At 42.3% G+C, this 25543-nt stretch overlaps 3 protein-coding genes across 3 annotated transcripts; 1 reads left to right on the top strand and 2 right to left on the bottom strand.

Annotated features, from left to right (window-relative positions):
* syngr3a (synaptogyrin 3a) lies at positions 1–7360 on the bottom strand. The gene is made up of 4 exons (XM_079233776.1): positions 7126–7360; positions 4653–4887; positions 4078–4223; positions 1–2091 (listed from the first exon to the last, which is right to left on the bottom strand). Exons 1-4 carry the CDS (start codon positions 7225–7227, stop codon positions 1882–1884), a joined length of 693 nt encoding a protein of 230 aa, XP_079089902.1. The 5' UTR covers positions 7228–7360; the 3' UTR covers positions 1–1881.
* Positions 7361–8831: 1471 nt separating this feature from the next.
* Positions 8832–10848, bottom strand: gfer (growth factor, augmenter of liver regeneration (ERV1 homolog, S. cerevisiae); the record flags this gene model as incomplete). The annotated part of the gene is made up of 3 exons (XM_079233789.1): positions 8832–9897; positions 10080–10291; positions 10636–10848. 3 exons carry the CDS (start codon positions 10846–10848, stop codon positions 9735–9737), a joined length of 588 nt encoding a protein of 195 aa, XP_079089915.1. The 3' UTR covers positions 8832–9734.
* A 247-nt stretch (positions 10849–11095) lies between these two features.
* Positions 11096–17095, top strand: drg2 (developmentally regulated GTP binding protein 2). Its single transcript, XM_079232586.1, has 14 exons — positions 11096–11154; positions 11362–11460; positions 11823–11980; positions 12189–12278; positions 12366–12426; positions 12634–12724; positions 12933–13005; positions 14134–14224; positions 14341–14438; positions 14650–14726; positions 14874–14962; positions 15058–15116; positions 15227–15280; positions 16766–17095. Exons 2-14 carry the CDS (start codon positions 11397–11399, stop codon positions 16850–16852), a joined length of 1092 nt encoding a protein of 363 aa, XP_079088712.1. The 5' UTR covers positions 11096–11154; positions 11362–11396; the 3' UTR covers positions 16853–17095.
* Positions 17096–25543: the final 8448 nt, after the last annotated feature.

Raw genomic sequence — 25543 nt, 5'->3', positions numbered from 1 at the left:
CAGAAGACGGCGATAAGAACACAGGGCAGTTTGGCAGCTTCTAAAACGTAAACATAAACAGACCTGACTTTCAGAATCACCCACTCGCCCTTTTTTTATACACAACAACATCAGACACTGTCTCATATCACAGATACATACATTCGGGTACATATGTGTGACACCCCTGCTCTAAGTGGTTATTGTGAGTCTTTTTTGTGGTAGTTTTGAGTCTTTGTAGTAGTTTAGATTCTCTCTGTGGTCGTTTTGACTGTCTTTGTGATCGTTCTGTGAATTTTGGTAGCATTTTCGATTCTGTCGGTGTCCTTTTTGCAGTTGTTTTGTGTCTCTTTGCAGTCTTTTTGTCTCTTCATAGTCTTTTTAAGTATCCTTGTGATCGTTCCGTGTATCTTGGTAGTCTTTTCGATTCTGTCTGGGTAGTTTTTCGTGTCCTTTTACAGTTGTTTTCAGTCTCTTTTTGGTACTTTCGCATCTCTTTGTGGTTGTTTTGTGTCTCATTGTAGTCTTTTTGATTATCTTTGTGATTTTTTGTATGTTTGTAGTCTTCAGTCTTTTTATGGTCGTTTCTATGTCGTCTTTTTGTAGTTGTTCTGAGTCTCTTTGATGTTTTGAGTAATTTTGTTGCCATTTTTGCATGACTTTGAAGTTTTTTTTTTGCATCTCTTTGCAGCCGTTTGACTGACTTTCCAACAAGAAATGTAAAAAAATCACTTCAAACAGAGGCTCTGGTCCAGGGGGCCCCTGACCCCATTGGCCCTTCCAATAATCCATCCATGCCTGGCACAGAAAAACAGACTGAAGAAGGACTCACTGCGGATTAGAGTTTCTCCAACGAATCTTTGATAAACCTGGGAAAACCGACCCGTGTTCACGAATCCCACAGATTCAGGTTCTGTGATAATATATCAAGGAAGACCATAAACACAGATACTAATTGTATTTAAATTGGAAACAAGCTTCTGTGGAGGATCTGTTGGATTAAGACATCATTCCCAGATCTCACAAACTTCACCAGGGAAGCTCAATCAAAGTCGGATCAACAATGTTTTTTATTTGGATATTTGCCTGAGGTTTGTTGGTACAATTCAAAGACCTGTATGTAATTTGAGACAGTGCCTGAAATTGGTCTAACCTGACGGTAACTAGCCTACAGTACAGAATATACCTACAGACCTACAGAAGAATGTGAGATATTGCACTTAGTCACAAAACATTGTTGTTGTTTTCTTTTCTTTTTTTACAGCATGTGGAAATCTACTAAAATTAAGTCACTGTCTGAGACACACAGTACAGTATGGCACTTAGTTGATCTCTAAGTTTGGTAACATGCAGATTCAACACACGTGATCACTTTAAACCGACCAGACCGAACTGTAGCTAAACAAAACATACAACGTTCCCCGTACTGTTTGGCATGAAAGGGGATTTTGACACTTCAATGAATGGAAAGAATAAGACGAAGGTGCTGCATGTGAGTGCCTTCTGCACTTTTTTTTTTTATATATCTAATACTGCTTTGTGGTGGAGTCACTCACTTGTTTATATATATTTTTTTATTTCTTTTCTGGTCAAAATTGTGTCGACAATATGGCCTTCTCTTCTACATTTTCTTTTCCTCTGATATTCTGATGAGAGGACGCTGAATTTGAGTTGAATACACAGGTCGAGGAAGGTAAAGATAAAGCTGGAATGTGAGGGAAGGAAAGGGAACGAGACGAGGGAACAAAGGAGAGGCCTTTTTTCTTCTTTTTTTTGTTCTACAATTATTGAAAACTCAGCCCAGATCAACACATAAACAACTGCAGGTGCAAACATCACAAAAGCACTTTTCTGCCACTTTCCTCTCGTCCGCCTCCCGACCTTCCTCGTCCACCATCCTATCTAGTAAATGGGAACCTGGTATGTGGGCGCCGCGTTGTTCTCGGTGAACGGCGGGCTCTGGTAGGTCTCTGTGGTCTCGGCGCCGCCGCCTACCGGGGAGTTGGAGGGGTACGGCTGGGTGGGCGCGCCGCCGTCCATGTGCTCCGTGGTGAACAGAGTCATGTCTGTGCCGAGCAGATACTTCTGGACCGCGCGCACCGTCAGACCGGCCTGCAGGAATAGATGGAGAAGATGAGAAAAAGTCATGAAAACGTCGTCAGCCGGGTTTAAAAGAGGTTTTATCGATCGAAGTAAAGTTACCGTGCCTGCTTTAAATATTCATTTTGTATATATATATACATATTTGGAGAAATATACTAGATGAGAAGAATGATGCCACTCTCGTGTTTGTCTCTTTAAATATTCTTTTACTGTTTTTATTATTGTTTAACTTTATTTTATTTTACTTTAATATGTGTCTCGTGTGCACTTTACCTGTCTGCTGCTGTAATAAAGGATTATCTTATTTTATCTTATTTTATCGGCAAGTAGCTGGTTAGCTTAGCTTAGCTTAGCCTAGCATGCAAAACTGGACACAAGAGGAATCGTTCGTTGCCAGGCAAACAGCAGAGAGTCCAGGAAGTCACCAAACAAAATATAACACGCTATTAGTACGCTTCAGAGGACCTGGAAGACATATTTTATGACCTTCCAACCTCATAAACAGACACCTCCATCTGCACTACTCTGACTACTCTGTTGTCTTTAATGTCTTTTTTTATATTTATCTTGTTTATTGTATATAATATGTATATATGTACGACGAGAGCGATGTGTAACTGGAGTCAAATTACATGTATGTGTACACACACATGGCCAATAAAGCTGATTCTGATTCTGAAAAAGAGAGAACCTAGAAATCTGATAAAGGTGCAATATTCTAACTGTGCAATATCCCCACATAACTTTCTTCCACCTCTCCCCTTTCTTTTCTTTTCATTGAGCCCTGCACAATAATTCCAATGTGTCTGGACTGTTGGTCTATGCACAAATGGCAAATAAAAAATCTTGAACCTTGAAGTTTCTGGGTACATTTAACTAGCATTTAAATGCATTAAAACGTAATAACAGGGTGTCTTTTAAAGCTTAAAAACATGACGATAAAGCTGCTAGCGACGCTCGGCAAAGGAATCACACTTCTGCTCTGAAACAGAAGGAGGAACACAACATGGCACGATGTCGCTGCGCTCTGGTTCATGCAAAGAAAAGAGTGAAGAGCTTCATATTTAACAGACGGACACGAGAGGTGGGATCAATCATCTGATCATAAGACGCAGAGGGGATTTCCCAAAATGCAGAACCGATCCTTTAAAAACCTTCAATATTGACAACGCCTCTTATCTCACAAACCACTGAAAATAGGCGCGTTATATTTAGCACAATTCAGGAGACGCATGGCCGTTTTTTTGCCTTAAAAGTAATCCGAAAACGGTTTGCTGTTTATATTTAGGGAGTTCAGCTGCTGTGGCTAACTGGTTGTGGTGCTTCTAGTCCACAGCCTCCGGTCTGAAGGGTTAACCTTCAACTTTGAACTTTGGACTGTCAGATTGTGCAGGTCCTGATCAATATATAAGATAATTGACGTAATTATTGTAGCGTATGATAGCTTTAGAGAGGAGTTACAGAGCCTCTCCTTGTCTCCAGCGTGAGATCCAGGAGCAGCACTTTGAAGGCATGGTGGACAAAGTGAGGTGGAAGATGTAAAAAAAATATTTGTGTGGTGTTTTTTTTAGATAATAGGGGGGCTTTCCTGCATCTGTGCCCAGGAGCTTATTGTCTCTAATCCGACCAGAGTTTAGAGGCGATGCTGTACATTGATCCAACAGCTGTGTGTTTTTTCTGCAACCCTGAAGGACGAACAATGGGGGGAAACATTTGTTCATGGAAGGTTCATGTTGTGTTAAAGGCTGGTCTGCACTCATTAACAATAAACCCAAACCAACTCAGTGTCAACTGAGCCACCTGAAGATGTAAAGAAAATTAAAAAAAATCACTAATCAGAAAAAGGAAGGTAGGTAATTAGGTGTATTATTCTTATTTCAACCATTTGTTTCCGTGTGTGTGTGTGTGTGTGTGTGTGTGTGTGTGTGTGTGTGTGTGTGTGTGTGTGTGTGTGTGTGTGTGTGTGTGTGTGTGTGTGTGGTTGCTTGTCCTCACCCAGGTGATGATGGAGAAGAAGGAGAAGGCGATGGCGGCCCGGGCTGCGTCGGCGCCCTGGTTGAGTGGCAGATCGGCGGCCGTGGTCCGAGACCACTGATTGGCCAGGAAGCAGAAACCTACAAAGTACAGGAAGGTCCAGAACCCTGTGGAACAAAACCAGTTTGTTACAACAGAAAGAGGGTAACTTCCAACATCACACATGAAACACACGGACCTGCAGGTCTGTGTTCCCTTTAGAGATTAAATATACTCTCATTTCTCTAATACCTTTTTATGTAACTTTACAGGTTTCATTTCTCTTGATGTCTTGTGGTGCAAAAAAGCAGTCATGAAACAAAGAAGTTGGCCTACTTTAACTACTTTTGTGTGTGTGTGTGTGTGTGGGGGGGGGGGGGTTTGGGGAAACCCTGCCTTTTGAATCCTGCCGACTTAGAAATAAATCCCAGACTAACTATGAAATGTCAGAATCAGAAACGGTTTATTGCCAATTTATTTATAAACAACAGTATAGGAGATCATTTTAAATTGTAAAATAGGAGTGTGTGTGTGTGTGTGTGACTCGTCCTCCTCACCCGAGAAGCCGACCTCCAGCATTATAGCCTTCTTCCTGTCCTTGACGGAGCTGATGGAGGCGAACTTGTAGTCGAGCATGAAGAAGAAGGAGCAGGCCAGCAGGCCCACCAGCCCCACGAACACGCCGTAGTTGCACGCGTCTCCATTCTTGTTGAAGACGCAGTGGAGCCGCTCGCTGCCCAGGTTGACGTAGCCCTCGTTCACGATGGAGGCAAAGACCACCAGGGAGAATATCTGTGGACGGGGGGGAAGAGAGGAAGAAGAAGGTGAGGAGGAGGCGGAGTAACGGAGAAAACTATTATCAGACTATTGCCTCAACAATCACCAGATATCCCTCTCCTCTCACTGGCGGCGTCTCTTTGAGCGAAGGCATTAACCTAATTTCTCCTTCTTTGTCTCTGTCTGACTGAAGATGTGGATGCTTCACTTCCCATCAAGAATCGTCCCGAGGCGGTGTGTGTATGTGTGTGTGTGTGTGTGTGTGTGTACACCAAAACATGAATGTTGCTATAACTCGTGCCATTAATCTATTTTTTTCCCTTAATTGTATTTGTTTTATGAATGAGCCTCTTCTTTAGGTCCCATCTCTAGATCTGCTTTGCTTCCTCTGCACACTGATCAGCTGACTAACTCTGGGTGGCAGAATAGGGCCATGTGACACACACACACACACACACACACGTGCACGCACGCATGCACACACACGCACGAGCAGTAACGCACTCACACTTGGGGGTGTGGGTCATGTGATGCTGGACAATGGGATAATAACCTCACTTTAAAACCAGTCACATGTGTCTGAGCAGAGACACACAGCGAAGCTGCTCATGCATCAAAGCCCTGCATCTCCAAATTGTGGGAAAAAAACTTTGACTGATATTAAAAATATAGTGTGTGTAAAAATGTCCTCTCCTATTTTTACAGTTATCTTATCTTTGTGGTAATCAGTGTGATGCAAGAGTCATTTTCCACATCTATAATCGACTTGTTTCCCTGTACTTCCTCTGCTTCACACTTTGATTTATGTTTTACATTAATTAGTTAAAATTAAGGCTTTACATGTAAAACTTTACAAAGCAGCAGCATCATTGTAGCCAGTGGTTAAAAGTCACTAAGTACATTTAAGTAAGATAATTGTAGACATACTTTACTTCAAAAATTGTGCATTTTTAAACTTCTGGGGAACCACTGGATTAAACTGCCTGAATGTATATAAAGTAGTTTATAAAAAGTCTCAATCTCGATCAGCTTTACCAGTAAAATAATAAAATAATGTATTAATACTTCAGTAACAGGACGTTTATCAGCTTGAAGGAGCAGAGCCAGTGTTTGGTTTGTCCGCTCTGGGCTCCCGTATCATATCTCAGGTGATGGTAAAGCTCAAACATACGTTTACCTTTAAAGGGGAGGCTACACTTCCGGTATTATAAGTACATTTAGTTTGTTATCCTGTTGTACCTTATGATCTACTCTCCGGAAGTTTTCAGCTACAAAAATACACCAACGAGCGACGAAATGGGCAAATTCATCTTTAAAGCACATCAGAAAAGATGGATTTGTCCTTCGTGATGAGCTAACGAGTCTCCAAAGGGCATCACGTGTCCGCTGCACTAGAACCACAGTCACCGGACACTCACTATGATATTATGATCAATATAAATATATATTGGGACACATCTCCTCACTCGGACCGATGTCTCCTCCTCCACACCGTATTGCTCCCGGCAGGGTGGACCTTCTCCGTGTCACCTAAGGGTGATGCGTTACATCAAACGTCAGGGCACGACGCGCCTCCGCGGCCTGCGTGCGTAATGAAGAGCGCGCACCAATCACACGGGGCGGCGACGGACGACGACCGTTTATGGGTAAATCAGCAAAAAAATAATAAAAACAAAAAATAGCTAGAAATATATTTGGCGACGTGAAACAACTTGGGATGTTTGGGTAAATAATAATGTTGTATTTCAGACATGAACAACAGGAAGCAGGAGGAACGAACATGATCTGTTCTCGTTCTCTACACAATCCGGCTCCGGTCTGCTGCATATCTTATTTATGCAGCACTGACATTTAGGGACGAGGAGAAATAATAATAAAAAAAGAGAATAGGTCGGTGTCCGCGCCGAAAAGCAGATCAAAACATCTGTAGTGAGCTCGGCTTCCCGGCCGGCAGTCAGACAGCCGCAGGCCTCGAGCTGCGCCCTGGACGCCGCTATGAGGACATCAACATGTCCCCTGGTTCCGATCACACACCCTGCTGATCAAGTACCGATGCGTTCTGGGCTCTGTGTTTGCAGTGAGAACACGTCACGGGTCTCGCGCCGCAACGACAACACAGAGCCCCCCTACATATGCACACACACACACACACACACACACACACACACACACACACACACACACACACACACACACACACACACACACACACACACACACGTTATTGGAGAAAAAAAAGCCTGTTTCTCTCACCCAGGAAAGCACTCTGAGGATGGTCTGCGGCTGTTTGGCGAAGGTAATCGGGTCGATAGTGGACCCGGACCGGCCCGCTCCGAACGATCCCACTCCGTCCATCTTCTGTCTTCTCTCTCTCTCTCTCTCTCTCTCTCTCTCTCTCTCTCTCTCTCTCTCTCTCTCTCTCTCTCTCTCTCTCTCTTCTCTCTCTCTCTCTCTCTGTGCGCTCCTCGCGGCTCCACGCTCCCGGCTCCACGGCAGGATGGATGCGCTGCTGCTCGCTGCTGTAGGGACTGGTCCTGCGCGCACGCGCACAGCAGGCGGGCACGGAGGAGGACGCCGCGGAGGAGGACGCCGCGGTTAGGGGGGGGGGGGGGCTACGTGCACGACACACGTGCCCGCGCTACAGGCTGTGGTCTGTAAGACATTTTTTTATCGTGACTAATTGCAGAGGTGATACATAAAACAAACTGACTCACAACACTGTTGTTGTTGTTGTTGTTGGTTTGGGAGTCCATTTGTTGGGATTTTATAGGCCGAGTCTTCTATACAAGTAAACAATCCATCAATCAAACTTTTTTCAGCACCTTTTAAACCAATTAAATGTGATTCAAAGGGCTTTACAGGCAATGTACACAACTTCATTATGTTACTACAATAAAAGTCATAATGATGAACACAAAATTGAGTAAATAGATTTAAAAATGATAAAAGAAAACGTCATAAAACAGCAAGGATTAAGACCAAATAGATGGGTTTATGGGTCACATTTAATAATATCAGTATTTTCTGCTCCACCCAGAAAACCTACAATAAAATAAAATAATACAAAACCAAATTAGAAGTCTGACCCGGCTGTGCCAACACCTGTGTGGACTTTGTCTGGGTCTAGATTGCTTTTACATATATCCACAAAAATACATCTACTTCTTAAACTATGGAATGTAAACTCCCCTCAGATTTGTAAATATTAAAATGTCCAGATAAGAAAAGTAACAGCCAGTGTGACTTCATTGTCCTCAACTGCAGAAACAGGCCTGGAGCTATTACACAAGTTAAAGATGGACTCTGTCTAAATATGAGGCCCAGAGGCCACGAGCACTGTGGTGAGTTATAAAGAGAATCCTACACACATCGCTCGGTTATGAAACATGTCATGGAGACAAGTCTCATGATGATGTACTTGTGCCAAATACCACAATAAAGTAGTCACAAGTTTCTCGTCATGGGATATTTGCCAATCAGCGGTGACCATGTAGCCCGACACAGCTTCAAACAATGAAATAAACTCAGCGGTGTCTTTTTCTCCACTAAAATGACATGAATTGTGTTGTGAAAAAGGCAAACTGAAGGTGCAAAGAAATACAATATCATGCATGTAATACATGGCTCCCACCACTAGAGGTCAGTGCTGTCCACTTATAAGTTCAATATCTCAACAGCAATGTTAAAAGAAGTATTTCATACCAGAGCTGAGGAGGAATACTAGTTGTGGTAGTATGTGGAACAAACACACAAACCCTTTACAGGATCATGGTAACAGTGCAAACACACAGTAGCAGCTGAGCATTACACTCGTTGGGTTGTGTCCTCTACTCGTTCCTCAAATAACAAAATAACAAATTCATAATCTGTGTTTATTAATAACACACAGGTCACATGGCTGAGATGCTGGCTTCACAGGGATCCTGACTGAAGGGGAAAAGGCCTCACATGGTGCAACTAACAGGTGTTTTAATTATAAATATAATATGTTATCTGCAGCCAAAAAGATATTTACAGGGACATGAATTAGAGAAACACAAGTAAATTATCACTTTTGAGAAGCAGCAATCAACACAAAATAGGATTTTTTTTTCTTAATTTAATGACTTAAATGATAAATTCTTCATGATTGTAAATAGCAAATCACATATTTAATAATTTCAGCACTAAACTATGCAAATAAATGAACATACTCTGCAGGTATACCACCCCATGACACACACAGAGAGTAACTTTATAAATATTCAATGAACATATAATGAAAAGACATTCTGTAATCATCATGTTTATATATGACATATAGATATGACATACATATACACATATATATGTAATATATATATAGTATATGTCATGCACATATATATGACATATACATATGACACAAATATATGACATTAGAAGTTAATTAATTAGGGACACCTCTAATTACTGACAATATGAAACTTGAATAATAATAATTCTCACATTTAAGGATGTGAGATTTAGAGTCTTCTGGTTTAAACAAGACTTTAGAACAGACTAGAAAACATTTGAATGGGCCGATTTAACTTCATGTTTTAACAGACACATCAGGGTCTACATTGGTCAACAAACACAAGTTTGATTTTAAAATTTCAAGTAACATTTCTATCGCAAACTCCCCAACAACCGGAATTAACAAGAGGTTCAGTTTTGGTTCCAACCTGGAAACAGAGAGATAACCATTTGTTTTGTATCTTTCATTTTGTTACCGGATCAGTTTTATTAACTGACCTCAAAACAAGAATGTGAAGTGCACAATAGTCTCTATCTCTCCTCACGTTTAGTTTCTCCACAGCAGAGTTGTGAGCTCCACTTTGTGGGGTTCCCACAGTCCTCGATCAGTCACAGGAACCATCTTTCCATCCGTCTTTCCACCGCTCATCGACGCGGGAGCAGTCAAACTCAGACTTGCCCAGCCGGACGTTAATGTCGTTGTGGATATGACAGAGCCACTGAGAGAGAGCGTGGCGACTCCTGGTGTCCGGCTGATTGGTTTTCAATCTGCAGAGAGGAAAAGGTGCATTTAGAAACTACCCGCTCTCGTCTAACAACACCTTGAAAATGTGAAGATGCGACAGCTGTCGATCTGTTTGCTTCCACTAAACCCACAAGCAAAGACGACAACACCAGATACGGGACTGTCAGCCTTTGTGTTAAATCTAGAAGGATCCATGTGGTCTCACCTGCCCCTGAGGTCTTCTGCACATTCATCACACGGGAAGAACTTGGAGAAAAGGCTGATGAACTGCCCCATCTCTTGCTGCTGGGTGGAAGACGGGCGATCGGGGTAATACGCTGCCATGGTGTGCAGGAAGGACCAGGTGTTACGCCCCAACTCCTCCCTGTCCAGTGGACATTGTGGGTCTTGTGGCTCCGACTCTGCAGCTTGGGTCTCCTAGAGAGTCAAACTGGGATGTTAAAAGAGGAGCAGGCAAGCCAGCTGCATTGTGTGATGTATGTGGATTTGTGGTTGCACATGAATTGTTTTCTTTTCACATGAAATAACTTATTTGATGTGAAAAGCTTTGAGGCAGATGTGGGGCAGGAGGAACCCCAATGTAACACCCATGGGACGTTGCGTCATGACATAACAAGTTTGGTAAAGCTCGGAGAAAACTCTCGCACATTGACAATATAAAAATAACATTACTTTATAAACACTAGTCAAGCCAAACTTTACTCCTGTAAAATTCATATTTCTACAAATCCTCCAAAAACCCCATCTTGACCTCATGTCACCTGTACAGGAGCTGTCGTCTGTTTCTTCTGGACCTTCATCCAGGATTTAAAGTCCGTACACGCTCTGCAGGGCTTCTTCTTCACATCCCCGGGCAGCTCCGGCTCCTTACCGGAGCTGTCCGCCGGTGGTTTAGCGGCCACGGGAAACGGGAAACCTTCAAACCCGGGCGGGTTGGAGGCTGACGTCCCTCTCGGTCCTGTGGGCGCCGCCATGTTCGCGGACTGTATTACCTACCAGCTCGGACCGACTTATCGATACAACATCAGGGGTGTCCGGCTGTTAAAACGCAGCTATATCTAACTGGGCACATTATAGCTTTTCAATATATTTTACTCCACCCTGAGGACGTGGTGGTCGTCGTGCCGCTCACTTACCGACTGATAACGACACACGGATACAACGTTTGTGTAACCGTGAGTTTCCTTGTTTCCCCCCGGAACGTTCACGGGCACGGAACGACTTCCGGTCGGTGATGTCAGTTGTCTGTGCATGCCGCTGAGAGAAGCCTTTGTCAAAATGTACATTTCTATTATATTACAACATTGTTTTAATAACTTGACATTGCGTGTGTTTTATGCAGATATTAATTTCAAGCTATTTGTGTCGATTCATAGTTTTTAATCGGATTTATCAACTGTTAGGGGCTACTTGTTAGCCGGGTGGCTAACCAAGCTAGCTGTGGAGTGACACGTTTCTTGCTCTCTGTTGTTTTCTCTCCTCGGCAGAGTCACGTCGTCTGAAGCTCAGCCGAACCGCCACAATGGGGATCACTGAGAAAATCGGGGAAATAGAGCGAGAAATCGCTCGGACGCAGAAAAACAAAGGTAAGAGGTCTCGTCGCGATGCTAACTGCTAGCTAAACCATGGACGAACTAGTGGCCACCTCTCTTGTCTCACTGTTTGTGTGTCAGCTGTCCGTGTTGTGTTACTCATTGATCTCACTGAAATCCAAGGAGATGCGTGCTAATTGACACCGTAAGCTTGATTACAGCAACCACACACTTAAAGGAACAATCTCCTAAATAACAGCTGATGCATTCAAATGAATCAAACTAAACTCCAATGTGGTGGTTGAGATGGTATTACAGTTTTATAGCCACCTTTCTTCACCTCTCACCTCCATCATTGTGGCATACTTTTAAAGCATCTTGTGTCACCATTTTCTTTTCTCATTACATTTCTCCAGCCACTGAGTACCATCTGGGTTTGCTCAAGGCCAAGCTCGCCAAATACAGAGCGCAGCTCCTGGAGCCCAAAACAGCGGGGGCGAAAGGCGACGGCTTCGATGTCATGAAATCTGGAGATGCTCGTGTTGCTCTTATTGGTTTCCCCTCTGTGGGTAAGGTACGTCAACATTGCCGGCCATGGGCTGGGATTTCTGGTTTGGATCTGGAAACTCTTTCATCATCATGTTTCATTAATCCTGCTGCTCTGTGTATCTCAAATACAAACAGTAAGAGGGTTGAACCGAGCCACCGTTGAAAGAAGTGAAACGTAATCCAACGATTCAACATGTCCAGGTGTAATTTGAATCCTCTGTTGTGTCCTGCAGTCCACCTTTCTTAGTTTGATGACCTCAACAGCCAGTGAAGCTGCGTCCTATGAGTTCACCACTCTCACCTGCATACCTGGTGTCATAGAGGTAAACACAATCACAGCCACTGCATGTCTTAAACATTGTTTAAACAAAAAATAAGTGCCATTTACACTGCTATTTGTTGCTCTTCAGTACAAAGGAGCCAACATCCAGTTGCTGGATTTGCCAGGAATCATTGAGGGTGCTGCCCAAGGTAGGATTACATTGTTTTTATTTTTAGGAAACACTGTAGCATATCTATTTTGTTATTGATGTGTTGTATCAGAATAATTAAAGAACAATAAAGCGTGGGATTTCAGAGTTGTCATTCTTTCAGTTTATACATTAGATGCTGCCACTCAAAATAATGAGAAACGGCTTCATCGGGCTTGTAAAACACTGACTCGTTGACTGTTTATAGGAAAGGGTCGAGGTCGGCAGGTCATTGCTGTTGCCAGGACAGCAGATGTCGTCATCATGATGTTGGATGCAACTAAAGGAGAAGTTCAGAAGTGTGTGACGCCCACTGTTTGTGTTTGTGTTTGTGTGTGTGTGTGTGTGTGTGTGTGTGTGTGTGTGTGTGTGTGTGTGTGTGTGTGTGTGTGTGTGTGTGTGTGTGTGTGTGTGCACGAGCCGATCTGTTGGAGGGAATTTGAGAGGCGGATGAGTCATTTCATCAACTAATTCTTTCCCTTTTCAATTTATTTTCCATCTTTCTAGAGAACTTCTCGAAAAGGAGTTGGAGTCGGTGGGAATCCGACTCAACAGGTCGAAACCAAATATATATTTCAAGGTACATTTTCTATCATCCTCCTGACTATCAACATCTTAATTCAGAGAGATGTGGCGCTTGTGTTGTGGCAAACATTTTAGTTTTGGGGGAAAACAACTGATTGAAGTCCCAAACCGCTGTCAAGGTAGCTTGCTTTGTCATTAACACTCTGGGGTCTGGGGTCATTTTCTTGATTTTACGTCATTTTTAAATTTCTCTTTTTAAAGTCACTTGCAAATGATACATACATACAAACATTACAGAAGAATCTCAGCTATCTATATAATGAGGCACCATTGTCCCATGGCACAAGTGTAAAGAGAAAATATGACTAAAGCTGAAAAATGTAATCTTGATTTTGGAAATGTTTCATATTTGTTGTGAAAACATAACTTTACTCATGTGGTATATCAGTTTTGGTGATGGAAATTGGTTTACCAAAGGTCTTTGGTTCACAAAAGCAGTGGCATATATGAATAAAATGGTAGACGCATGTAGATAAATGTCAAAAACCAAATGGATTATTATATGGTGGGGATGATGAGCTGTGGCTGGCTTTGAGGCCTGCTATGGTGATGTGTTGGCAGGCAGACGGACAGGGAGACGATGCTGCAGCTGCATGTTGTCCTCTGGACCCTCACAGTTCTAAATCCACTCTGTAAAATACTTTAATACAAGTCAGTATGAGTTCACTGAAATAAAGTTAACGGTGATAGGGGCAACAATTGATTACTCACCGTTCAGTCTCACAGAAACGCTGTAGCCAGCTATCTGGCCCGTTAGCTCCGGCTAGCTTCTTGTTAGCGAATCCTTCAGGCACTGGAGCTACGCCGTCTGTCCCCTCCAATATATATTTGCTCAGGACTCTTTGCTTAGCATCTTCTGACTCACATTGAAGCTTTGCACACGTCGTAAGACACGTCCATGTAAAGATGCTCAGACTCGGAAGTGGAAACCATATCCGCCAGATTTTAAACCATATCTCTGTGATGATATAATTTTTATTAAAAACTTAAACACCTGCCCGGCCGCGTCGACGCGGGCCCCGCCCCCAAAGGGTTAAGGGGCCTTGCTGCTAGCAGAGCATATAAACAATCTGTCAAATTATAATACTAAACTGTAAAATGTGTGATTTATGTCTTTCTGTAGCCCAAGAAAGGTGGTGGCCTCTCCTTCAACTCCACAGTTCCTCTCACCATGTGCTCAGAGAAGCTCGTTCAGCTCATCCTTCACGAATACAGTATCCTTCACTCCTCAAGCGGCAGAAGAGGCAGCTCAAAGAAACAAAAGATCATTTCTATGGACTTAATACGTCACAGTATCTATTTGCTTGATTTCTTTAACCGCTTCTCTCAGAAATCTTTAATGCAGAAGTCCTCTTCAGGGAGGACAGCACACCAGACGAGTTCATCGACGTCATCGTCGGGAACAGAGTATACATGCCTTGCCTATATGTAAGTCAGTGCCCGTCATCCTGGTTGGGTCAAATCCTCATAGCTCTACAACTTTAAATCTTTCAAAGCCAAATTTCAAGTCCCGAGAGGTTTTTCTGAACATTTTCAACACATAGAAACTAATTTGTTGTGCAAGTTCTGTGAAGCTTTTAGCTTGTGTACATTTGTTTGCGGTCTCTTCCCCCCCTCATATTATTTGTGGTATTCACAGGTGTACAATAAGGTGGATCAAATCTCCATCGAGGAGGTGGACCGCCTGGCTCACGTACCTAACAGTGTTGTCATCAGGTCAGATATCTGTGTGTGTGTGTGAGAATAGTAGATGTCTTGGTTGGAAGCTGACATCTCACCCGTTTTGTATCTATCTCTGTAAATATCTCTAAGTATGTGGGAGTTAAAAAGGGTTCTCTGTTTCTGTCCACGTGTTTATTTCAGTTGTGGTATGAAGTTGAACCTGGATTACCTTCTTGAGACGTTGTGGGAATACCTGGCTCTGATTTGCATTTACACAAAGAAAAGAGGAGGTACGCAGGCATTTTCTATCATTCACTAGCTGGACTGTAAATATCATGTATACTTAATATATTAAGTTTGTGTTCCTTTCTTCTTTTTCCATTAGAGCGCCCAGACTTTTCTGATGCCATCATTATGAGAAGAGCAGCATCTGTAGAACATGTGGTACGTGGAACGCACATAAATATTCACACATATAAGTCGATGTCGAATTGACAAGCAAGATGTGTGTATTATGTGTTTGCAAATATGTGGTTTTGTTTTCTCCCCCACAGTGCCATCGAATCCACAGAACATTAGTCGGCCAGTTCAAATATGCCCTGGTTTGGGTAAGTTCAAGTTTTCACTAAACACTAAAAAGTGGTTCTTGGGTCATGCATGTTTCTGTAAAAATGTAATTATGACCACCAGCTTGCATAAAGATGGGGGAACAAATCAGATTTCAATACAACATTCATATTATTGAAAGTTCACCGAGGTAGTTATGACACTCAGGTTTTTGCCAGTGAAATGTCTTTGCATGTCTTTTGTTGTGTGGCCGATACACTAAACTGTAATTCCAGACAGGTTTTCCAGTTTGTAGTAATGTCACGAGAAGAATCACTAAAATAATTCTACCCTTTTTGGAGTATTACGCCTCGTGGTGGCTCGGAGTGGGGCGCAACATAAAAACAACAGATTAGGACAAGAGCAGGTACAGTCACACATTTATTTACAAAAAACGCAACACAGGGAACAAGGACTGTCAGTGGCACCAAAGAAAAGAACTTAACAAAACCCCTTCCCCCCCCCCATTGACAGGTGAAAAAGTACAGGGGGTGGTGCTCACTCTAACCTAGGGTATTAACAACAAGTAAACCTACGTGTGTGCAATATGTAAACCCCAGGGTATCTTCCCTGTCCTCATTGACCCTGTGCGCACAACAAAAGGAAGTAACAAAGACAACAACAAAACCAAAGTAGGCTGCTAGCAAGAAATAGTTTACACAAAGGTGGGGTAACTAAAGACAAAACATAAACAAGGAAACACACAAGCAAGCACTAACAACTAGTCAGCGCTCAAACCGAGCTCTGCCACAGCTCAGCTCAACCTCAGAGACCCGCGTGCAGGGGGCAGAGAGAGACTTGACAAAATGGAGGACTATTAAAAGAGGGACTGGTTGATTGGAGATCTGGAACAGGTGGGTTGATTGGATGACTGGAACCAGGTGTGTACATCTGTGAAGTATGAGAAAGACAACAGGAGGGGGAGACAAAACAACAAAGAGCAACACAAAACAAGCACAATACATGTGCGCATACTAGACAGGACAGCGTCCGTAACATGGAGGAACGCAATTAAAATATCAAGATAAAATATCTAGCGCGACGTTGATGTTGCTTTTATTCCACAATGCAACAGAAATGGAAATGTACACATACTCAGATGGAAATACATATAGTACAGAATCTATTGTTATTATCTATTATATGAAACTGGGATACGGTGTATGAACACTGCCTGTGAGCAATGTCATTTCAGTTCTTAAATGTCCATACTCACATCATTACTACAGTAAACACAGCTGCAGCTCTTAGAATTAATAACTTTGCATTAGGTGTGTGAGTGGGAAAAGGCACTCACTATATTCAGTGCTCGCTTAATTGACTCTAAATTAAGATCACCCATAGAGCTACAGCTGTGTTTACTGGGTCCATGATGTATGAGAAGCAGAGGATCTCTTGTTAACTGTGTAGCTATTCACTGCATTAAAAAAAATAACCCCAAAAACTAAAAAGGAAGGGTCTGAACTGGTGGTCTGTTGGTCTTCCAGGGAACCAGCACCAAGTACAGCCCCCAGAGGGTCGGCCTTACACACATCATGGAGCACGAGGACGTCATCCAGGTCGTTAAGAAGTAAAACGAGCTCCTGACGGAACGGAGGAGGAAGAGTCACACTTTGAGTTAAAATGGAGAAGAATAAAAACTGTACAGTACATTTACTGCAATGAAAAAACGCTGCCATTCTTATTTTGTATATTAAAATGAACAAAATGCATTGAAGAGACAGAGCAGACTTGAGTTGGCTGTGCACAGGAAATGGTGTATTTTACTTTTTGATTATTATCAAGAAGATGCATTGATTCAGAGAGAAACGGGGGGGGCGGGGGGAAAAATAAAGTCCATAAAATGATGAGTGCTTGTGTCTCTTTTATTACTATACATTTCACATTAATGTATTGGTATATTTAACTATCTCATCTGTATTACATTCAGTCACATGTAAATACCACACTTCTAATTCATCAACATGTTTTCATTACAGGAAGTTGTCTTTAGTTCAGTATTAAAAAAAACTATAAAGTGAATTTTTGTATAAAGAATTTAGTAAGATATATAAATGAAAGATTATGTGAAATTATTAAAACTCATTTATTAAGACTTTATTATTGGAATTTTAATGGTGTCACTAATTTTATAGGAGTTTGTTCTTATTCACATTAGATATTTATTTCAAACTATTAAACCTGCATTACATTTTTCTTTGGTCATTTGGGGGAAATGAGCTGTGAACAAAACACTGACACCAGGAACTGAGATCTTGCCGTTATGGAGCGACATCATCATTCATTTGGAGCCCGTTTCATCCACCTGGAGGCTCCGAGTCACATATTTACTCCTCTTTTAGTTCTAATTTAGGTTCAGAGGGAAACATCTTCCAGTCTTTCGCTGCTAAACGCTCCATTCAGCGGCAGCTAGCTGGCTAGCTTACGGTTAGCTAACAGTTAGCTTCTCAGAACTTTCTCTGATGCTTTGGAAGCGGTGAAGCAAAAACATTAAAGTTGGTAAAACACTGAGATTAAAGATGTTTTTGCTTACGTCCAAAGCTCCATATGACTGAGTCTTAAACTCAGAGCTCAGGTGAGCTAAAACAACCTTTTAGCAACAGACGCTGCGCATCGCTACGTCCTCCTGGAAGGTGAAGGGACTTAAATAACGCTGCAAAAGTCCCCAATGTGAGTAGGAATGTTATAGAAATACAACTGAACCATAAAGTATTACATTAAATCATTAAATTCACTTTTTTTCCTCACTTCAACTAAGTCTGTGTTGTCTTTGTGACCATCAGATGACCTTTATCCCTTCTGCACACCAGGTGTGGGTCCATCACCTTTGACCTGTCCCCACTGCCTCCATCCAGGCCGCCCAGCTGCTCCTGTCCCGTCTCCAACGCTCCAAGGCAGGCCGACCACAAAGTACGGACTCCCAGCCAATGCTCCCCATTCACTGGAACAAGCACAATAGCACCATTAAATATTCAGAAGCGGCTCTTCGGGCCGGGAGAGTGGGGACTGAGTGGGAGGCTTCACGCGGGCGACGCAGAGAGGGGCTGTGTGTTCCCACCGCCGGCCTTCAAAAGATGCCACGAAGATGTCTCCACAGAGTGAGATGGGATGGAGAGGTTCTGCTTTGGAATAACCTGAAGAGAAGAGGAACGATGGAGGGATAACACTGTGGAGGAAAAGAAGAAACAAAGGTGTGTATTGTGTGGAGCAGGCGTGACACTTGATGCTGCTTGGCTCCATATGGCTTCCAGAGGGTGTGTGTGCACCACACACTGCACATGAGCAAGAACTGTTTGGTTACACTGCTTTTATACAGACCTGTTTTCATGTTGTTTGGTACCAACAGTTTGTTGTTTAAAACTGAATGCTGGATTTCTGAGTTTAGTCTTAATGAGAGAACGTAGTGTTCAGACTTGCCCCACTTAGCTCCTTTTAAAACAGATGACTTGTAACCCGGGAGTTTTCCTTCGTATAATCAATAGTAACCCAAATGTTCTTTTATTTGCCATAGAGCTGCAGTGTTTATTTGATTAATCGGTTGGTCAATTGACAGATAATACACTAATTGTTTGTCATTTCCCATGAAATAGCTGTTTTCAGTGCTTCAAATATGAAGATGTCCCACTTTTCTCTGTAAACTGATTATGTTTTTCGGCTATTACTCTAGAGAATATTTTTAAATGTTCACCATGGACTCTGGGAAAATGGGATTGACTTTTTTTCCAACAACTTTTTGGCATTTTATAAAAACAAACAAACTAATCAATGAATTTATCAAGAAGATAATCAGCAGACGGAAAGAAAAACAAACTGGCAGCCCTGACAGGAGCTGACACCAAAGTGTTACAACAATAATTTATGATTTTGATCACATGTCAGATGGTGCAAATTGTACCATCAGCATCGTTCCTCCTGGAAGACGTGCAGCTTCTGCTCTCGTGCAGCTTTGCCATGATGCATACATTAGTTGGGCAGTTTGACCCTGATTAGATAGACGTATAGAGATATGTAGAGAGCAGACTTGAAATATGGGACATGGGCAGGGTCTGAAACCCAGAGGCCACCAGGATGACCTTTCTTGGTTGCATGCAACACTTTTTTCGTGGAGTTTAGAAATGACAATTACTGTTTATAGACAGTGACAATCTGCTGTTGTCCGTCTTTTCTGCTTTCATAAAATCCACCAATATATACAGTACATTCACATATAACTCATCTAATAATACAAATATATTCTGTTTTTAGTCTGACTCGAAAACTACCTGGAGCTTTTCATTTAATTTATTTGGATCCGCATTAGCTGTATAGCCAAAACAGCAGCTATTCTTTCTGGGGACTAAAATGGTTGTGCAGCACCTGGAGATTTGATTAATTAATGCATATAATTCTATATTTTCTGGCTAATAGAAAATAAAACATACCAGTCATAGACAAAGTGTCAGGACCCTGATTGCTTTGTCTCTTCTGCCCTCTTCTGTCTCATCCTGCTCATTACATGTAGCAGAGTGTGTGTTTTATTTAAATAAATAAATTGGCTTTCATTTAACTAATTATTGATTCACTAAGGGTTGGATATTCATTTTATGAGATAACATTTAATTAAAATTGGCGAGTGAACCTGAGCTCCAACTCCTGACTTAATTTCACAAACTATGAAACACATGAAGAGACCAAACAAACAAAACTGTCACACTTCATGACACTGTTTTCTTTCTTCTTTTTTTATCCCAAAGACATTAGGTGTTACAGGTGTCGTCCCCACGCATTGTGGTGCAAGGTTCTTTGTTGTTGTTTTGCTCTATTGTTGTTATCAGTTTGCTGGGTTGGATTTGCAAAAAAAAAAAACGTAGAGTACGTTGAGTCTGACAAAAGACTGGATAAGCAAACAGTTGGATAGAAAGGTCTGCACTGAGCATATGTACCTGCATAATGTAAAGGCTAACAGACTGCTGTGTGTACTGCTTTTGCCTTTATGTTAAGATAATCTCCTTTAAGGCCTTTAACAAACGATCCGGTTGTTTTCTGTACATCTTGTGTGCAGATGTTTGTCTCGGGATGGATTAGCTCACCGATGTACATAAAGAAGCAGGACTACACAGAAAAAACAGTAATCCGGCGCTAACGCATTCATAAATTCCCACGAGCAAACACAACCTACATGTTGGTCCCTTCAAAGAGACGGGTTGCATTATAAGAAAGTAAAAGCAGCGTGCAAAGACTCAGACAACATATTTAAACCATAAGGGGTTCCTCATAGACCATGATGATGTTTTTATCAGGAGAAATTGAGACATAACGTTAAAAGTAATCCTCGAAACACACAATCATCATATTCTAAATACTGTCTTCACGTACTGTATGAAGACCGTATTTAGTTTAGAGTAACACTTAACTGTCCTCGACCAAAGAAACTCTGTCGACTAACAATTATTTGATTTGATTCAAGCGATTGATGTGTAAAACTGACGAGGCCGACTGAGCGCTGTCCTCATGCTGTGAGTGTGTGAGAGATGCCTTTTTGTGGTGTGTGTGTGTGTTTATGTGAGGAGATCTGATAAGGCTCCCTGACAACACACACACACACACACACACACACACACACACACACACACACACACACACACACACACAACCTATTGTCACTTAAGGGGTTTACATAACAAATTGCTCTTTGGCTCTGACGTCGGGGCGCCAGTGTGGGAGGATGACAGTGTAGTGTGTGTGTGTGTGTGTGTGTGTGTGTGTGTGTGTGTGTGTGTGTGTGTGATCCTGCTATTCACGCACAATGGACCTGGCACAATTGATTACTGAGGCACTTGCGCACGGAGGGGTGGCAGCACTACACACACATGGCGTGTAGAAGTGCATCATGTTTACTAAGAAACCTAACCGCGTCCCTGCTGATGCTGATGCATGATGGGTCGATGTATAGAGTCTCACAGCTGGACCGACTCCTTTCTTTACTCACTATTGTACATTTGTACTGTAGATGTTCAGGTAACCGCTGAAGCCTCACTGAAGCAACAGATGTTTTTATTGTTTGCTGTTTTAGCACTGGAGGCCCATTGTGTGTCCAGACGGGCCGTGTAATTTAAGGAAAGGTTTGTAAATGTGTGTTTGTGTGTTTGTGTGCAGAGGGCTATAAAACATGAGCAGAGGGTCCAGGAGAGGTGCAGACCAAAGCCAGTCGGTTAGGTTTTTACCACAAGCAGCGAGTTGGTTCATCGGACGTTTTGGTGGATTTAAGGGTTCGAAATAACAACATCTGTCACTTAAAAACAAAAAAGAGATAAGGTAAGCTGTACCAAACACAACAGCTGTGATTATAGAAATAATGTTTATTGCCACAAGAGGGTGTGGCAGTTCATATATTGCATGTTTTAGAATTTGCCTCAGTTTTCTGTGTTTGATAGCAGTGATGTTGAAGAAAAGAGGGATTACTGGGAGGTACTTCATGTTGTTCACTGTCAGATGTTAACATGGTCTTATCACTCACTTTTACAAAGTGGCAAAGTAAACAACTGAGGAGAATCAGTTTATTTTATTTGTAAATTACCACTTCATGAATAATTCACCATAAGTCATATTTTCTTCCACCTTCTGTGCTCATTAATTTTATTCATTGACAGATTCAATCCCTCTTAGTTAAAGTCAGCGGAAACGTGAAAAGTTTTGCTCGTGGCGCTTTGTTTTGGCATTACAAATATATTTATTGGCTTTGACATTTTTAGGATTAAAATGGTTCATAATTTTGGTCACACGTTAAAATTTTAAAAGCTCACAACGGCTACACACATCAATAATTCGTCTTGCTGCTGTTGACAAAAGGCGCCGCCTCTAAACGCACCGCAGCTTGCAATAAGTAACATCAGCCACTTCTTTGTGATTCTACTGAGAAGCGTTAAAAAAAGAAGCAAAACAAATCAAAGCCTCAGAGGCGGAAATAGACTTGTAGTGTCTTGATTAACCAAGCCCAGGAAATGCTGGATCTTACATTTCCCATCATGCAACTCCATAGCGTCTTTAGAGTTTCCAGCTGTGTGTGTGTTTTTAAACCTTGAAAAGCTCCTTCCAGACCCACTGAAGACTTTATATATCTTTGGTTCCTCCACTCCTTAGATGAGTGAGGTTGTTGAATGAGCTGTTGCACCTTACAAGTAAAATATATTGTTACTGTGAGATTCCTGCATCACAGCATCAGCTAAACGTTTTCTTTTACAAGTAGCTTGTGATGCATTAGGATTAGAAATTGAAGGATCGCCTCATGAAGTGTTACAAAGTCTTGTAGATGTTTTTTTCTTTGTGTGTCCGTGTTTGATACCGCCGCTAAGCACTTGGTATTTACATTCACATGTAACGGATACATTAAGGTCAAATTGAGCATCTCGTTTTCAGGTCTAATAATAGCCGTCTCTCCAGCCAAGTGTTGGTGTTTGATCCTCTGTGGCAGGTCTTCAGTGTGTGTGTGTGTGTGTGTGTGTGTGTGTGTGTGTGTGAGCAGCCGCTGGCATCTCGCCATTGTCACTGGTTAATCTGGCAGCGAAGGTTAAGACTTGAATGAAGCTTAAAAGCTCACAGGAAACCTGAGTCCAGCCTCTTCATCCTCCTGCCTCACCTTCTCTGTCATTTTCCATCTGAACTATCACCATCATCAAGCGCTGTAGGGATGACACTGTCTTCCAAACTGAAAATATCTCTTTTTGATCAAATACCAACAAAACTAATGATGTCAAACCATTATATTAGAATATTTTCTACACAATGCAGTATGACCCATAGTCATTAAATGAGCCTGTTGGCTGTGCTCCTGCTCAGGTGATCTCCTTTATTACTCGCGTGTCGCTGAGTGCGTCTGATGAAAGCGTGTTGTCAGCGATTGGCATGCAGATGGAGAGACTCTCCCCTTCATCTCTCACTCCGTCTCTATTGTCCCTCTGTCATCCCTCCATCTTCTCTTTCTCACTATAACAGTTTTCTTCTCTCATTTTGCTTTTCTAGTTCCATCATTCCGCTACTTTTAGTTCATTTCTTCTTTCACATGTTTGCCCCCTCTCCCTCTTTTCAGTCACACTTTTTTTTCATCTGCTTCGCACCTTTTCACCAGTTCGTTGATGCACCTCTCTCTTCCCTCCTTACCTTTCTCCACCTCCTCCATCGCTGTCGTCTGCGCTCTATTCATTACCAGTTCACTCAGTCAACAGACCACATCAGTTAGACAGCAGATACACATCACACATATCAAATTGATCTCTTTGTGTGTCTCTTTACCTGTTTGGTGACCAACAACCTCCGCCGTGTGTGTATCTGATGAGACAGGAAGGAACTTTTGAACTTGTGTCTGTGCCCGTTCGCTCTCTTTATCCCCCTTATCTTAGTCTGCAGTTAGATGATACCAACAACTGCTGTTGTTGTTATTGTTGTGCAGCCTGCAGACCGTTTACAGTTGTGTCATGGTCACCGCTCCTGGGGGATACGTGATACAGATTTCTGCTCAGATCGTATCTTAGGTCAAGATCATTAGTCGTTCAAAATCAAGAGAAGATGGAGGCGGACCTGTTAACTGTAATTTACATAAGTGATCAAGATCTTTCTTCTGTTTCGCTCTACTGAAAATAAATGATATTTCCATGTGGATGCATGTCTTTGAATGTTTAGTGTTTGCTGTTATCAGAAAATGGTCCTTCTTTCTTTCTTTGGCTATTTGCTCTCTGTCCTGGTGGTGTCTGGCCTTTGACCCCTGACACTAGCCCGCATGTATAATGCATTGCTTGGGGAGCAGGCCAGGGTGGGGTTGACCCTTTGTGATATATTTAGAGCAACTTGCAATGAATGTTTTATCCGTGCTGCGTAGCCAGAACACAGGGCAGACATTAAACATTCATATCTGCCACTGAGATGACCTCCTGGAATATCAGCCCGTCATCAATGAATTAACATCAGATCATCATCAGTGAGCTGACATCAGACCATCCTCAATGAATTAACATCAGCTGTTTGTGTAATGCCATTACACCTCACACCCGCCCGTGCTACACTTTCCTCTTCTTCTGACAAAGATGTATGCAAGTCTGTATGTTTTGAGGAGACAAATAATTAAAAGGTTTACTGTTCTTTTTATTATCCTTTTTTCTTTTTTAATTGTTTTGCCAAATATAACTGGTATGAAATGATATGATGCTATTTGGAGCGATGCCTAATGGAGGATCATGGCTGTGTTAAGATGAATAAAAGGACAATAAATTAAGCTTTTTCTTTTTTTTTACCTTGTAAATCAGGCTTCAATAGGCCTATACGATTTCTGATGGGCTAGTTCCTGTTATAGGTGGTTACTTAGTGGAAAATTGCTTTAGATTGTGCAACACTGACTAGAACCATAGGGACAGTAATATTTCATTTGATTGCTTTATTTGAATAACCCAAGTAAGTTCTGAGTTAAATCTGCCGGCATCAAACGTGCCCCTGTGTATTTTTGGTTTGTCTGGTTACTGTTGAATTCTTGTGTGGACATTTTGGCATATATCACTCTCAGCTGTGGTCCATGCTGCTACCGCCGCTATGTGTGTATTTTGGCTCTGTGTGGCTTCGCCTCTCAGACACAGTTTTGCAACAGCTCAGCCCTCCTGCATTATTCATACAGGAGCGAGCCTGCAGATAGGGTTACCCCGAGGCAGTATAGCTGGTGCATTAAGTGGGCTTTCGCAACTATATAGGGATGCACTCTGATGCTTATACTCAAACAGACATACAATACATATGATCATATGTGCATGCACATGAGCTGAGGACTCGATGAGGACTCGATGAGGCCTCAACTTGAGGCGAACAGGGTATGGATGAAGCCGCAGTAACCAGAGAGAGATGCCGAAGGTTGCAGGAGGTCAGAAAGGCAAGCTGACGTGGATGTGGGAGGATACAACACGCACACACACTCGCTCTCAGACAAAGAGGAGGACACCCCTGAAGGCCGAGACTCACACGGACGCATGCCCGTCGGCTCTCCTTGTCGGGGGGACGTCCTGCCAAAGTTGGTGCGGCGGCCAAGATGAGGATTCACTGTTGGACTCACAGGACGCACTGACAATGGGAGACACACAAAGGACTACACTGACGTTGTCACCGGGATAGCAGGGGCTTTTATTCATCGTGTGACCCTGGGAAGTTACTTACACGCCTATAAAGAGGAACAAGAAGTATTTTTGCTCTGCTTGATGGACTTCAGTGGAACAATTCAGTGGGCCAGAGTCAACAAGTGGGTAAAACTGAGA

Source organism: Taurulus bubalis (genome assembly GCF_910589615.1).
Source record: "Taurulus bubalis genome assembly, chromosome: 17".
NCBI lineage: Eukaryota > Metazoa > Chordata > Actinopteri > Perciformes > Cottidae > Taurulus > Taurulus bubalis.
Note: the sequence above shows the minus strand (reverse complement) of the source record. Positions and strands in the feature narration are given on the sequence as shown.